A 15,900-nucleotide genomic window follows, 5' to 3' on the forward strand; every position below is an offset into this window, starting at 1 on the left:
TCCCCGTGACTCTCCACGTGATGAGCTTTAACATAATAGAAGTGAAACCCTATTCTAACATTGCCATCATTACTTGGGGCGGGGGTGTACTGGGTGGGGGGGAGTCTAAGACCCTGGAGCCATTCAGAACAGGAAGGTTCCAGGTTCCACCCACCTGGCCTGTTGAGTTAGCCGATCTCAGCATGGGCACCAGTTGGAGGTGGGGTGGAGCAGAAAAGGGGGTCATTACCATAGGTAGTCCAGTGGTTTGTTACAGACACTGCCCAGTGTCGTATGAGCAAAACCTGACAAATCCATGGTTCAGGAGAATGAAGTGAAAGGAAAACAAATTTACATCAACAATTTAAAAACTAGGTGCACTTACCAGGGCAGCTCTTCACACAGAACGCTCCATACATATACTTGGTATCTGGGTTGCGCTCCAGCTGATAGGACTGTTTGTTGTAAATTAATGGCTTTGGACAGACTGGAACACAGGCATTGCTGTCATTAAAACGCCTGCATGCCTGTGGGAACATACCCTCATGTAAGAATCAAACTGACGAACGGAATAACCATTTCACACTCTGACGCTCGTGCACACTGTAACCCTTATTAATCGCAATCGCCTGCATGCAGTCACAGTCTCTCAGCCTGTCTCAATCTGTCAGAGTCTCACACTCTGTCCATCCCCATTGCTCACTTTCTGTCCCCAACACTGTTCTCACTCTCTGCCTCTCACTCCCTGCCTCGCTGGATTCGGATTTCATTCACTCCGGCTGTCAGTTCCATCACAGCAACTCACCATCATCCTCAGTCTCTCCGTTCCCAATGCACTCTCCCACTTTCATTCCAGTTGGTCACCACCAGACATTTAGTCCCGAGCATAGACACTCTCTAATGCTCGTCCCACTCTTTTACGTTCACCACATCAATTGAAATGAAATGAAATGAAAAATGAAAATCGCTTATTGTCACGAGTAGGCTTCAATGAAGTTACTGTGAAAAGCCCCTAGTCGCCACATTCCGGCACCTGTCCGGGGAGGCTGGTACGGGAATCGAACCGTGCTGCTGGCCTGCTTGGTCTGCTTTAAAAGCCAGCGATTTAGCCCAGTGAGCTAAAGCAGCCCCGGTTACAATCTGGTTACAATCATACTTTCTCTCATCCACCTCTCAGTTTTAGTGCTATTTTCCTGATGGGAGTTATTTCTGACTAGTTGTGTGTCACATGAGTGCTTTGAATGTAAGACAGCACTTCCTACCCGAAGAGGAAAGGAACAAGCGATTTGCTCGTTCTTGGCTACATCGCCACCTCCTAGTAAAATGGTCCAGGATCAGTTCTCACTCCTGATCAAGTAGTTAAAATTTACACAATACAAACAAAAAAATGCTGGAGGTGCTCAGCAGGTCAGAAAGCACGAGAGAGAGAGAGAGAGAAGCAGAAATAGGCCTCAACGGTATCTCTGTACACAGGTGCGGCCTAATCTGCTCAGTGTTCTGAGGACTTCTGCTTTCATTTCCAATTTCCAGTATTCTGCTTCTGTATTAGAATTCATATTTAGTCACCCCTTGGCTGAAGGAAAATCCTTTCCAAGACTTACGAAACAGTTGGTATCTTTCGGCCCTGAACATCCACCAGCACACTGGCTGTGGCAGCATTCGCTGGGGTTGTGTTGTCCAAAGCATCGGCCGTTGCACTGAGGAGCACACACTGATTTAGTCACTGTGAGGGGAAAAAAAAGAATGGAGTGAGTGGGAAAGAGCATGTTATATGGTTCATGCTCGAGGTTGACAATCCCAACTGTCGGAGGAAGCTCAGAATCACTACCGCTATTTTGTACTCCTGCCCCACTTTCTTTCCTTTTTACCTCCATAGAATCCCGACAATGCAGAAGGAGGCCATTGGACCCATTGAGTCTGCACCGACCCTCTGAAAGAGCGCCTTACCTAGGCCTACTCCCCCACCCTATCCCCATAACCCAATAACCCCACTTAACCTGCACATCTTTGGACTGTGGGAGGAAACCGGAGGAAACCCATGCAGACTCGGGGAGAACATGCAAACTCCACACAGACAGTGACCCAAGGCCAGAATTGAACCTGGGTCCCTGGTGCTGTGAGACAGCAGTGCTAACCACTGTGCCACCGTGTTGCCCCTTATTGATTCATCCAACCTTCTACAGGGGTCAGGTACCCGCCAATACCTCACACAAGGGGACGATTTCATAAGAACCTAAGAAATTGGAGGAGGACATTCAGCTCCTTCAGCCTGCTCCACCCTTCAATAAAATCACGGCTAATCTTCTACCTGAATTCCACTTTAACCTCCCCTACTCCCATAATCCTTTGACTCCTTTAGTGTCAAAAATCTAAAAATCTCAGTCCTGAACAGCTCAACGATGGATCATCCACAACTTGTTCTATGTTCTATGTTCTAACCCTCTGGGGTTCAGAATTCCAAAGATTGACAGCCCTTTGAGTGAAGACATTTCTCCTCATTCCAGTCCTAAACGGCCGAGATAACATTCTGATATTCGTATTCCAAATGGTGGCGTGGACAGGAGTGCCTAAACTCACCAGTTCGACCCGCTAAAAATAAATTTGCATTTATCAGATCCCCGGAACATCTCAATGTCCCAGTGCCAATTAGATATTTTGCGGCTACCTGAACAGGCAGATGGGGGCTTCAGCTTAACCAATCCAAAAATAACACCTCTGACAATACAGCATTTCATTCAAGAATCAGCCTACAGTATGCACTCAAATCTTGGAATGAGGCTTGAAAACCACAACTTTCAGACCCAGCGCAGAGCCAAGTTGACACTAATTTCTAATCATCTGTAACTAATTTGGTTTGCCTTTCAGAATACTTATATTTGGAATGAGTTATGTGAATGAATGAGCACCAGAAAGCAAGGGGCGCTGGCAACCTCCAACATGTGCGATCGTGTTTCTTTTAATTACCACAAATGTTTTCCTCATCCCTTCATACTTGTATTCTATTCGTCCGTTAAGTCTGGCTACTGCCAGAATACATTCACATGTTTGAGAAACGTATGCTATAATTGATTGGAGTTGCTATGGTGCAAACTTCTGTTCGAATTCTTCCTGTAATGCTCAGCTGTCTTCAGCCTAACACAGAGGGGACTGTACCTTGATCTGTCCATTTTCTGTACTTGATTAGTACCTAGCGGCAGTAGGAACAGGAGTAGGCCCTTGAGCCTGTTCTGCCATTCAATGAGATCCGAACTGATCTGTGATCTAACGCCATATATATTATAACAACATGTTCAGTAGTAACAGACAGTATACTTACAAGTCTGACAGTCACCCTCTCCAGGGCCCCAGCAATGTCCATTACAAGATGCATGACACTTGGCACCTGAAAAAAAAAGGAGAGAGGTCTCCCTATCACAACACCGATACACTTGAATGAACTAAACTGATAGCATATAGAAGTAATTGCCTTTAATTCTGGGCCCTCTAGCATTGGTCTGTAAAAAATACAGGCTAAAACAGAATCATTGCACCTTTCAGCACAAGATGAGGCCATTCAACCCATCATGCCTGTGTTGGAACTTATACCCAGGCTTTGTGACTAGCTGTGGGGTCTGCCAATATCAGGTTAGGTGGATGGAGCTGGAGATCAACTTAGGAAAACAACTTTAAATCCTTAAATTGAGAGAAGTGGGGCAAGCGGATACAGAGCTCAACGTTGTAAAAGACCATTTTCAGACCGAGATCAGGAAATCCTTCTGCACATGAAAAGTCATTAGTATATGGAATAAGCGACCAGGGAGAAGAGTAGAGGCAAAACCCCAGGAGTCATGCAAGAAACAACTGTAGGTTGAAATGGGGAATTCTGGATGGATGAATTAAGATGGATTGATAGCCTTTCTCTTCCATCATTATCTTAGTGATATTTCGCAATCCTGGACAAACAAGGGAGCTAAGGCACAGGGTTGTACTCACAAACCTCACTTAGCTCAGGTTTTACCCCTGCAATCAGATTACTTAAGAACCTTATGACAGAGGCCCAACAGGAATTGGATGTTTTCCAGGTCTGGGGAAAGGCTCATCCTTTGAGCGTATGTCAGGGGGAGGGAAAGATTGAAAGAGAGAAGTTAGTAAAAGTCAATGAGACTCCCGCCTTAAAACACATTCCATCCAATCTCTTCAGGTGGCAAAAGACATGTTCACCTGCGCCCAGGAGCTGACTGCTTATTTCAACAATTGTTTAAAATTCATTTACTAGATGTGGACGTCGCTGGCTAGGCCACCATTTATTTCCATTGCTAATTGTCCTCGAGAAGATGGTGGTGAGCTGCCTTCTCAAACCGTTAGTCCATGTGGTGTAGGTACACCCACAGTGCTGTCAGGAGGGAGTGCCAGGATTTAGACCTAGCGACAGTGACAAAATGGCACATATATTTCCAAGTCAGGATGGTGAGTGATTGGAGGGGAACCTCTAGGTGGTGGTGTTCCCAATTTTATATCCGATACAAAATTCCTACCTTGTTGAACTAAAAAGATTAATAGCAAGATTTTTTAAAATCCCAATTAATCAGAATCACAGAATAATACAGTGCAGAAGAGGCCCTTCAAGTCTGCACTGACGGATGAAAACACCTGACCTGCCCACCTCATCCCATTTGCCAGCACTTGGCCCATAGCCTTGAATGTTATGACGTGCCAAGTGCTCATCCAGGTGCTTTTTAAAGGATGTGAGTTTTTAATGAGTTTAAAACTAATTAGATTTATGGACTCTTCCTTTTCTTGAGGAGATTAGTTTCCACACAGGTGCTTATTACAAGTTTTGAAATATTCTAGGCTGTTCACGCAGGTGGGAAATTCCGGTCCTACGCTGGCGCACGGGTTTCCCATTGACAACAGCGTGACTGGTAGATCCCACAGGTGGGCCGCCTTCCCCGCCAAAAAACATGCGGAGGGGTGGTCGGTAAAACCCTTTTAAAATCCCGTGTGGGGAACTCTGTTTTTATCTCAGAGAGGCTGTAGGTCATTCTGGTGGAGTTGAAAAACAATAAGAATTGAACAGGCCTGGGGCTGTTCCCTTGAATGAAGGCCCAGGTTGATAAAAGTTAAAGCGCCTCTCCAGAGGAAATCCTATTGTCTGGGAGTACTGACTGAATGCCACTGCAAGAAGACTATCTCTAACACTGTACTGGTAGCTTCGATCCCCAAGCACCCTGGGAGAACAACCTGCTGCAATGACTTCAACAACGGAAGCAAGAACACTCATCTTTTATATAATTTCAATCCCTTTATTACTTTCACCCTTTCTCCTCACACCCGCTCCCCTGTGTGTGTCGTCTTGTGTGTGTTTGGGTAGAGGATGGGACAGTAAAAGGTGGATGAGTAGATTAGCTGGTCATTATTCCATCAACTTTGTTTCTGTTATAAATAAACAGTTATTGTGTTCAATTTACAAACCTGGTGGCTATAACTTTTTGAGCAGTGAAGATTCTGCAAATTTTATACGATTGTTTTGGTCAATTCACTGGTGTTGGGACTCTGGGGTAATTGGAGCTGGAATTGACTGCACACTTGCCCAGGGTGTCGTAACAGAGTGCAGTAGGTGAAGATAGAATCAGGTTCTTCTGTAATGCTCCAGAGTTGAAGAAGACAGCCTTTGATCGAGATTCACGCATGACGAATGGCCACTTAGGCAAAGTACCAGAGGGCATAATGCAGATGGAAGTGTACATCAGCCAGAATCACGGCAGCACAGTAGCATTGTGGATAGCACAATTGCTTCACAGCTCCAGGGTCCCAGGTTCGATTCCCGGCTGGGTCACTGTCTGTGCGGAGTCTGCACATCCTCCCCGTGTGTGCGTGGGTTTCCTCCGGATGCTCCGGTTTCGTCCCACAGTCCAAAGATGTGCAGGTTAGGTGGATTGGCCATGCTAAATTGCCCTTAGTTTCCATAATTGCCCTTAGTGTTGGGTGGGGTTACTGGGAACTGGGGATAGGGGATAGGGTGGCGGTGTTGACCTCGGATAGGGTGCTCTTTCCAAGAGCCGGTGCAGACTCGATGGGCCCAATGGTCTCCTTCTGCACTGTAAATTCTATGAAAGAATCAATAGCTTAGGAAAGGAAGGGAGCTAACAGGAGGAGAATTGGTGCACAAGGAGTCAGAAGGTTTATGAGACAGAGTTTGACATTTGGAACGTTAAGGCCTTTGCTTTTAATAAAAAAGACTAACTTCCTGTGTAAAATTTATGAAAGCATAGATTCCAAAAACTATGTGACCCCAACTAATTGTCTGTTATACTCACAGCCTTTTACAGCATCCTTTGTCTCATTGAAGTCCATTCTCTCTTTTGGATTATGAAGGATGTCAGCCCAGTTGATGGTCTGTGTGTGACACAGGAAATTGTTGCTTTCCAAATAAACGCCTCCTGCCAGAATCTCTACACAACACACGAACAGACAAGGAGAGAAGGTTTAGCAGGAAAACAATTAACTCGCCATCAAAAAGTGTAAATCCAGGAATGAGAAAGGATGGGAACAAGAGCATTCAATCAAATGTTCACAATTTTATTTGGGACAAATACAGGGGGAAAAGTGTTAACATCGAGAGGGAGTGCCAACACAGGAACATCTCAAACATTGACCGTAAAATATTACAGGTAGCTAAAGGTTTATAAAAACCATGGATGCTGTCTAAAAAAAAAAATCAATTTGAAATACTACAAATCGTTCAATCATTGATCTTTTGAATCAAACAACAAATCTTTTCAAATACCCCAAAATCATAAATATAACTCGTTCTTCCTCGAATACTCTGTTCTCTGGTATAAGAACGTCATTTATTCCAACATAAGACCATAAGACATAGGAGCAGAATTAGACCACTTGGCCCATCGGGTCTGCTCCGCCATTCAATCATGGCTGATATTTTCTCATCCCCATTCTCCTGCCTTCTCTCCATAACCCCTGATCCCCTTATCAATCAAGAACCTATCTATCTCTGCCTTAAAGACATGTACAGAAGCTGCATGATAGCCAACAATTGGTGGCATTAAAAGCCAAGGGAAGCCCAGCCCTATAAGGAGGGAGAGTTGAGAGGAATATTTATCAATGTCTGTCACTACGTTGGTTCAAACACTCTTAAGAACCAGACTGTTAAATACGATTACTCATCACTTGCATTAATATGGTCCTTTTTGCCTTAATCTTTTAAGTAGGGATCTTTGTAATTCCACAATGTGTCAGCAGGTGAATGGCACAGGAGCCGGTCAACACTATTGGGGGGGGGGGGGGGGGGGGGGGGGGGGCAATCTGGGATAAAGGCTCTTTCTAGGGAGAAGGTAAAAGAAAACAAATGTAACTCCTCTTTTGCAGTCTAGTGGTTCCCAACCTGTGGTCCGGTCTACAAGAATACTCTAGTGGAAAAAAATTATACATACGTTGTATCAAAGTTAATGTTACATTATTTTTGTAATGTAATTTGCTTCACAAACATTCCTGTGTAATATAGTCCGCAATGTATTTGTGAGTGTGCATCATAAATTAGGAGAAACAGCTGCATTTTTAATATCCGTTGATATATAAGTTTGATTTCCCATCAGCTATGTTAAAAATAATGTTTAGGGGCAGCACGGTGGTGCAGTGGTTAGCATTGCTGCCCCACGCCGCTGAGGTCCCAGGTTCGATCCCGGCTCTGGGTCACGATAGCCAACTGTGTGTGGAGTTTGCACATTCTGCCCATGTTTGCGTGGGTTTCGCCCCCACAACCCAAAGATGTGCAGGCTAGATGGATTGGCCACGCTAAATTGCCCCTTAGTTGGAAAAAATTAATTGGGTACTCTAAATGTATTTTAAAAAATAATGTTTAAAACGTTTTGCATGCGTTGTGGTCCACAAAGGCTTTTAATGATGATCTATGGTCCGCATAGAGGACAACGTTGGCTGCTGTGGTGTGAATAGCTACACACTGGTAACACTGAGGGCGACAGTGTATAGCTTGCTGTGTAGGAGTTTCACTAAGTATTTCTGACTAAAAGTGCCAGTGATGGTAAAGTTGACCAGCTGTTGGCACGTTGCTTGGGGCCCATCTTTCTGATTCAGAGCACAGATAGGCTACTCTCTCACCTAAACAGGCCAACAGCTTACTTTCATCCTGCAACCCTCCCTCTAATTCTGGCCTCTTGCACATCCTTGACTGAATCCTTCCACCATTGGTGGCTGTGCCTTTGGTTGCATAGGCCCTAAGGTCTGGAATTCCCTCTCTAAACCGCTCCTCCACAACACCTCTCTCCTCCTTTAAGATACCCCTTAAAACCAAGCTTTTCGATCTGACTGAATATCATCTTATATGGCTCAGGTGTCATGTTTTGTTGGACAATAGTCCTGTGAAGTGCCTGGAATGTTTTACTCCATTAAAAGCACAATATAAATTAAAGTTGTTGTCGTCCGCAGTTGCTTTAAAGTCTCATTTATCCACAAACACTCTCCTGACTGTTGCTAAATTTGCCCTGCAATGTGACCAGGATGCCAGGGGAGTTACAGGACCCACATCGATTAGTGAGCCATTTCCACTGGAAGGGAACATTGGTAAATAGGACGTTAATGGTGAGCTTGGACGGCAGGGCAATTCAAAACCTTCACACTGCAACAAGACTTACGGTGAGGTCCCTCAATGGCCCGATATGCAGCACAACGTCATATAGACCAGAACATTTCCAGATTCAATTTCTGGTCTTTGCTGTGAGTGCATATATCAAGCTGTCTACCAACTGGGGCTTTAGAATTAGCCCCTCGACGAGGAAGAGGAAAATCAGCTTGGGCTCTCACTATTCAGCACATCTCGACTGCCAAGGGCATATGTGTGGGCATCAGATGAGAATAGAATCAGACTCAACCATGATGCCTCTACAGTTGAACAGCCCACTGACACATTATCTGAGTTCCATCTTGAGAAAGCACCATTTAGATCAGGTACTGGAAGGGTTCCTGGCACCTGTGCAAGCAACCTCTAGTGTGAAGCAATATCTTGTTAAGAAGAGGCGGGGCGAGTGAGGGAGATGAAGAAAAGCTTCAGGGTAGCTCTCTGCTAGCTAGCTTTCACCATGCGGGTCCTGTTTGCTTCCTTTTATGAAATTTGGCTTCAGTCCTGTTCCCCGGCTGCAAATCTGGTTTGACAGAAACTACGCGTTTCTCACTGACTCATTGCAAAAGTCACAACAAATAAATCTTTTAATTACACCTGTCAAGGATCATGCAAACCCATGAATTTAACAGAATTGGAGCGAGCTGGAGGGAAGCACAAAGAGAGATTTTAGGTACAAAACAGAAAGTATTTTTTTCTGCCTGCTTAATTAGCAAGGTAATCGGCTTCAGGTCTGAAAAATCAACACCGTCTCCTCAATTTCATTTGATTCACTAGTTCAGGTTTGGGAGCAGGATATTAATCTAGATCTCACGATAGGACGAGATTGGGCTCAGCTCCCTATGGTTGAAAGACTTGCCAACGCTCTTGTTCATGTTAATATTTGCAGGCTACAGCTGCCTGTGGGACTTTACCCCAAGACAACAGGAGGAAAGTCACAATGTTTGCATCGGCATCAAAAGTCCTTGGTTGAGTGCTGAAAATGTCTTGCCCTCTGTGCATGCACTCACTTATTCCCCCAAAAGCTCCTCTCGACCCTCCATCCACCCTGCATTTCTACAATCCTACCTGTTAGCTGCTTAAATCCAAGCTGCTTCAGCCCGTGAACTCCATCCTTTCGATAATTAAGAATGACAGAGAGTGCGTATTTGTCATCATAGAGCGTTGTGCCACGGATAATTCGTAGGTTTTCTAAAGGAAGGTACTCAAACTGATTGAGGGCCACCAGCAAGTAACCAGTCACCTCCCGGATCGACTGTGCAGGAAGAGAAAGCAAAATAACATCAGCATAAAGGGGGCAACCATCACACACCAACAGAAATCTTGCATTTCAAAAGAGAAATTCAGTGCCCATTGGCTAAATTGGCAGTTCAATACTTTTTTTTAAATTTTTTTTTTTTTAATTTTTTAGATTACCCAATTATTTTTTTCCAATTAAGGGGCTAAATTGCGTGGCCAATCCACCTACTCTGCACATTTTTGGGTTGTGGGGGCGAAACCCACACAGACACGGGGAGAATGTGCAAACTCCACATGGACAGTGACCCAGAGCCGGGATCGAACCTGGGACCTCAGCGCCGTGAGGCGGTTGTGCTAACCACTAGGCCACCGTGCTGCCCGGCAGTTCAATACTTATCAACATCCTGGGGGTTACCATTGACGAGAAACTAAACTGGACCCGGCCATATTAATACACTGGCTACAAGAGCAGGTCAGAGGCTGGGAATCCTGTGGAGAGTAACTCACCTCCTGACCCCCCCCAAAGCCTGTCCACCATCTACAAGTCAGGAGTGTGATGGAATACTCTCCACTTTCCTGGATGAGCGCAGCTCCAACAACACTCAAGGAGCTCAATGCCATCCAGGACAAAGCAGCCCCGCTTCATTGGCACCCCATCCACAAACATTCACTCCCTCCATCACCGACTCACAGTGGCAGCCGTGTGTACCATCTACAAGATGCACTGCAGGAACTCACCAAGGCTCCTTAGGCAGCACCTTCCAAACCCACGACCACTACCATCAAGACGGACAAGAACAGCAGATACCTGGGAACACCACTGATGTGTTGGGTACGCTGGGTCTGCGAGGACTGCGTTTACTGCAGCAGTGAGAGAGACAGGCTTCCAATAGAAATGCAACTCTATTTTATTGAACGACCAACTGTTAAACATACTTGAACTGTGGGTTGACACTATGCTGAGTTGACTGGAGACCTGAGGCTAACCTGACCAGACTATCCTGCTACCACATGGTGGATGTTCGTGTTGCTGATCACGGGCTCTGGCTGTCTCAGAGGCTGCATCCCAAGAGAGCGGGAAAACTGGTGCCCTCTGGCTTTATAGTGGCCGTGTCCTGTCTGGTGATTGGCTGCTGTGTTTGGTGTGTTAATTGGTCATCCTGTGTGTCAATCACTGCCTGTCTGTGCACCATCATATACCTGTGTGTATATCATGACAACCACCACCTGGAAGTTCCCCTCCAAGTCACTCACCATCCTGACTTGGAAATAAATCAGCCGTTCCTTCACTGTCGCTGGGGAAACATCCTGGAACTCCCTCCCTAACAGCACTGTGGGTGTACCTACACCACGTGGACTACAGAGGCTCAAGAAGGCAGCTCACCACCACCTCAAGGGCAACTAGTGATGGGCAATAAATGCTGGCCTAACCAGCAAAGCCTACATCCCTTAAAGAATTTTTAAAAAGCACACTCGAAAGTGTCACTGTCTCAAAAACATTAGATTCAGTCTCTTTCACGAACACAAGATGTGATGTATTTTCAGAGTTGGTATTTGTTTTTTTTTGGGTTTTTTTTTCTTTCAGAGTTGGTATTTGTGATTAACACTCATTATTTGTGCCAAAGATCTGTTTAATGTTGCTCAATTCCCCGTTTCTTTTTCCTTCTGTGCTGGAACCAATCTACGCTGCCCTTGTGGAGGTGTCAGTTGAGGATTGTGCTCAACACTGATTTCTTCACAAATATCCTCCTGGGTTTTCGCATCAGTATTAAAATAATAATCAGAAACATGGGCCTGGCTAAGCTCATAGATGTGGGCAAGGCAGCCAAGGGCAGCAAGAACATTTACAACTGGAAGCACTTAGGGTCTGCAAAAAACTAGAGGGCGAAAAATACATTTTGTTTCATTTTCAATGCCTTGACCCCCTGAATTTGTTTGTAATGCATCTACTGCCCAACTGAATGGCTCACCTCTACACTGTCTCATCAAACTCTCCCAGGACAGGTACAGCATGGGGTTAGATACAGAGTAACGCTCCCTCTGCACTGTCCCTATCAAACACTCCCAGGACAGGTACAGCACGGGGTTAGATACAGAGTAAAGCTCCCACTACACCTCCCCATCAAACATTCCCAGGACACGTACAGCACGGGGTTAGATACAGAGTAACGTTCCGTCTACACAGTCCCCATCAAACACTCCCAGGACAGGTACAGCACGGGGTCAGATACAGAATAAAGCTCCCTCTACACTGTCCCCATCAAACACTCCCAGCACAGGTACAGCACGGGGTTAGATACAGAGTAAAGCTCCGTCAAAACACTGTCCCTATCAAACACTCCCAGGAGAGGTACAGCATGGGGTTAGATACAGAGTAAAGCTCCCTCTACACTGTCCCCAACAAACACTCCCAGGACAGGTATAGCACGGGGTTAGATACAGAGTAATGCTCCCTCTACACTGTCCCCATCAAACACTCCCAGCACAGGTACAGAACGGGGTTAGATTCAGAGTAAAGCTCCCTCTACACTGTCCCCATCAAACATCCCAGGACAAATACAGCATGGGGTTAGGTACAGAGTAAAGCTCCATCTACATTGTCCCCATCAGACATTCCCAGGACAGGTACAGCACAGGGTTAGATACAGAATAAAACTCCCTCTACACTGTCTCATCTAACATTCCCAGGGCAGGTACAGAACGGAGTTAGATACAGAGTAAAGCTCCCTCTACTGTCCCCATCAAACACTCCCAGGACAGGGACAGCACGCGGTTAGATACAGAGTAAAGCTCCGTCTACATCGCCCCCGTCAAACACTCCCAGGACAGGTACAGCACGGGGCTAGATACAGAGTAAAGCTCCCTCTACACTGTCCCCATCAAACACTCCCAGGACAGGTACAGCACGGGGTTAGATACAGAATAAAGCTCCCTCAAACTGTCTCATCAAACATTACCCAGGGCAGGTACAGCACGGAGTTAGATACAGAGTAAAGCTCCCTCTACTGTTCCCATCAAACACTCCCAGGACAGGTACAGCACGTGGTTAGATACAGAGTAAAGCTCCGTCTACACTGTCCCGATCAAGCACTCCCAGGACAGGTACAGCACGGGGTTAGATACAGAGTAAAGTTCCGTCTACAACGTCCCCATCAAACTCTCCCAGGACAGGTACAGCACGGGGTTAGATACAGAGTAAAGCTCCCACTACACCTCCCCATCAAACACTCCCAGGACAGGTACAGCACTGGGTTAGATACAGAGTAAAGCTCCCTCTACACTGTCTCCATCAAACACTCCCAGGACAGGTACAGCACAGGGTTAGATACAGAATAAAGCTCCCTCTACACTGTCTCATCAAACATTCCCAGGACAGGTACGGCGCGGAGTTAGACACAGAGTAAAGCTCCCTCTACTGTCCCCATCAAACACTCCCAGGACAGGTACAGCATGGGGTCAGATACAGAATAAAGCTCCCTCTACACTGTCCCCATCAAACACTCCCAGCACAGGTACAGCACGGGGTTAGATACAGAGTAAAGCTCCGTCAAAACATTGTCCCCATCAAACACTCCCAGGACAGGTATAGCATGGGGTTAGATACAGAGTAAAGCTCCCTCTACACTGTCCCCATCAAACACTCCCAGGACAGGTATAGCACGGGGTTAGATACAGAGTAATGCTCCCTCTACACTGTCCCCATCAAACACTCCCAGCACAGGTACAGAACGGGGTTAGATTCAGAGTAAAGCTCCCTCTACACTGTCCCCATCAAACATCCCAGGACAAATACAGCACGGGGTTAGATACAGGGTAAAGCTCCCTCTACACTGTCCCATCAAACACTCCCGGGACAGGTACAGCATGGGGTTAGATACAGAGTAAAGCTCCATCTACATTGTCCCCATCAGACATTAGGGGGCCTCACGGTAGCATGGTGGTTAGCATCAATGCTTCACAGCTCCAGGGTCCCAGGTTCGATTCCCGGCTGGGTCACTGTCTGTGTGGAGTCTGCACGTCCTCCCCGTGTGTGCGTGGGTTTCCTCCGGGTGCTCCGGTTTCCTCCCACAGTCCAAAGATGTGCGGGTTAGGTGGATTGGCCATGCTAAATTGCCCGTAGTGTAAGGTTAATGGGGGGATTGTTGGGTTACGGGTATACGGGTTATGTGGGTTTGAGTAGGGTGATCATTGCTCGGCACAACATCGAGGGCCGAAGGGCCTGTTCTGTGCTGTACTGTTCTTCTAAAACGCTGTCCCCATCAAACACTCCCAGGACAGGTACAGCACGGGGTTAGAAACAGAGTAAAGCCCCGTCAAAACATTAGAACATAGATAGAACAGTACAGCACAGAACAGGCCCTTCGGCCCTCGATGTTGTGCCGAGCAATGATCACCCTACTTAACCCACGTAACCGGTATACCCGTAACCCAACAATCCCCCCCATTAACCTTACACTATGGGCAATTTAGCCTGGCCAATCCACCTAACCCGCACATCTTTGGACTGTGGGAGGAAACCGGAGCACCCGGAGGAAACCCACGCGCACACGGGGAGGACGTGCAGACTCCGCACAGACAGTGACCCAGCCGGGAATCGAACCTGGGACCCTGGAGCTGTGAAGCATTGATGCTAACCACCATGCTACCGTGAGGCCCCTTGCTACCGTGAGGCCTCATCAAACACTCCCAGGACAGGTACAGCACGGGGTTAGATACAGAATAAAGCTCCCTCTACACTGTCTCATCAAACATTCCCAGGGCAGGTACAGCACGGAGTTAGATACAGAGTAAAGCTCCGTCTACACTGTCCCGATCAAACACTCCCAGGACAGGTACAGCACGGGGTTAGATACAGAGTTACGCTCCCTCTACACTGTCCCCATCAAACACTCCCAGGACAAATACAGCACGGGGTTAGATACAGAGTAAAGCTCCCTCTACACTGTCCCATAAAACACTCCCGGGACAGGTACAGCACGGGGTTAGATACAGAGTAAAGCTCCCTCAACACTGTCTCATCAAACATTCCCAGGACAGGTACAGCACGGGGTTAGATACAGAGTAACGTTCCCTCTACACAGTCCCCATCAAACACTCCCAGGACAGGTACAGCACGGGGTTAGATACAGAATAAAGCTCCCTCTACACTGTCTCATCAAACACTCCCAGGACAGGGACAGCACGGGGTTAGATACAGAGTAAAGCTCCGTCAAAACACTGTCCCCATCAAACACTCCGAGGACAGGTACAGTACGGGGTTAGATACAGAGTAATGCTCCCTCCACACTGTCCACATCAAACACTCCCAGGACAGGTACAGCACGGGGTTAGACTCAGGGTAAAGCTGTCTCTACACTGTCCCCATCAAACACTCCCAGGACAAATACAGCACGGGGTTATATGTAGGGTAAAGCTCCCTCTACACTGTCCCATCAAACACTCCCAGGACAGGTACAGCACGGGGTTAGATACAGAGTAACGCTCCCTCTGCACTGTCCCCATCAAACACTCCCAGGACAGGTACAGCATGCGGTTAGATACAGAGTAAAGCTCCCTCTACACTGTCCCCATCAAACACTCCCAGGACAGGTACAGCACGGGGTTAGATACAGAATAAAGCTCCCTCTACACCTCCCCATCAAACACTCCCAGGACAGGTACAGCACGGAGTTAGATACAGAGTAAAGCTCCCTCTACACTGTCCCCATCAAACACTCCCAGGACAGGTACAGCACGGGGTTAGATGCAGAGTAACGCTCCCTCCACACTGTCCCCATCAAACACTCCCAGGACAGGTACAGCACGGGGTTAGATGCAGAGTAAAGCTCCCTCTACACTGTCCCCATCAAACATTCCCAGGACAGGTACAGCACGGGGTTAGATACAGAGTAACGTTCCCTCTACACAGTCCCCATCAAACACTCCCAGGACAGGTACAGCACGGGGTTAGATACAGAATAAAGCTGCCTCTACACTGTCCCCATCAAACACTCCCAGGACAGGTACAGCACGGGGTTAGATACAGAGTAAAGCTCCCTCTACATTGTCCC

The 15,900-nt window shown here is 46.8% G+C and overlaps 1 protein-coding gene across 2 annotated transcripts in view; it reads right to left on the reverse strand.

Annotated features, from left to right (window-relative positions):
- The window catches only part of LOC119958182 (receptor tyrosine-protein kinase erbB-4-like), a 182,972-nt gene that overhangs the window by 57,920 nt on the left and 109,152 nt on the right, over nucleotides 1-15,900 (reverse strand). For both annotated transcript variants that reach the window (XM_038786532.1, XM_038786533.1), the window contains exons 3-7: nucleotides 9,680-9,866; nucleotides 6,276-6,410; nucleotides 3,296-3,361; nucleotides 1,581-1,702; nucleotides 365-506 (exon numbers count right to left, since the gene is read on the reverse strand). In XM_038786532.1, the coding sequence (XP_038642460.1) occupies nucleotides 365-506; nucleotides 1,581-1,702; nucleotides 3,296-3,361; nucleotides 6,276-6,410; nucleotides 9,680-9,866 (652 nt within the window). The remainder of the gene's footprint in view (nucleotides 1-364; nucleotides 507-1,580; nucleotides 1,703-3,295; nucleotides 3,362-6,275; nucleotides 6,411-9,679; nucleotides 9,867-15,900) is intronic.

This window comes from Scyliorhinus canicula, chromosome 28, assembly GCF_902713615.1.
Source record: "Scyliorhinus canicula chromosome 28, sScyCan1.1, whole genome shotgun sequence".
Lineage (NCBI taxonomy): Eukaryota > Metazoa > Chordata > Chondrichthyes > Carcharhiniformes > Scyliorhinidae > Scyliorhinus > Scyliorhinus canicula.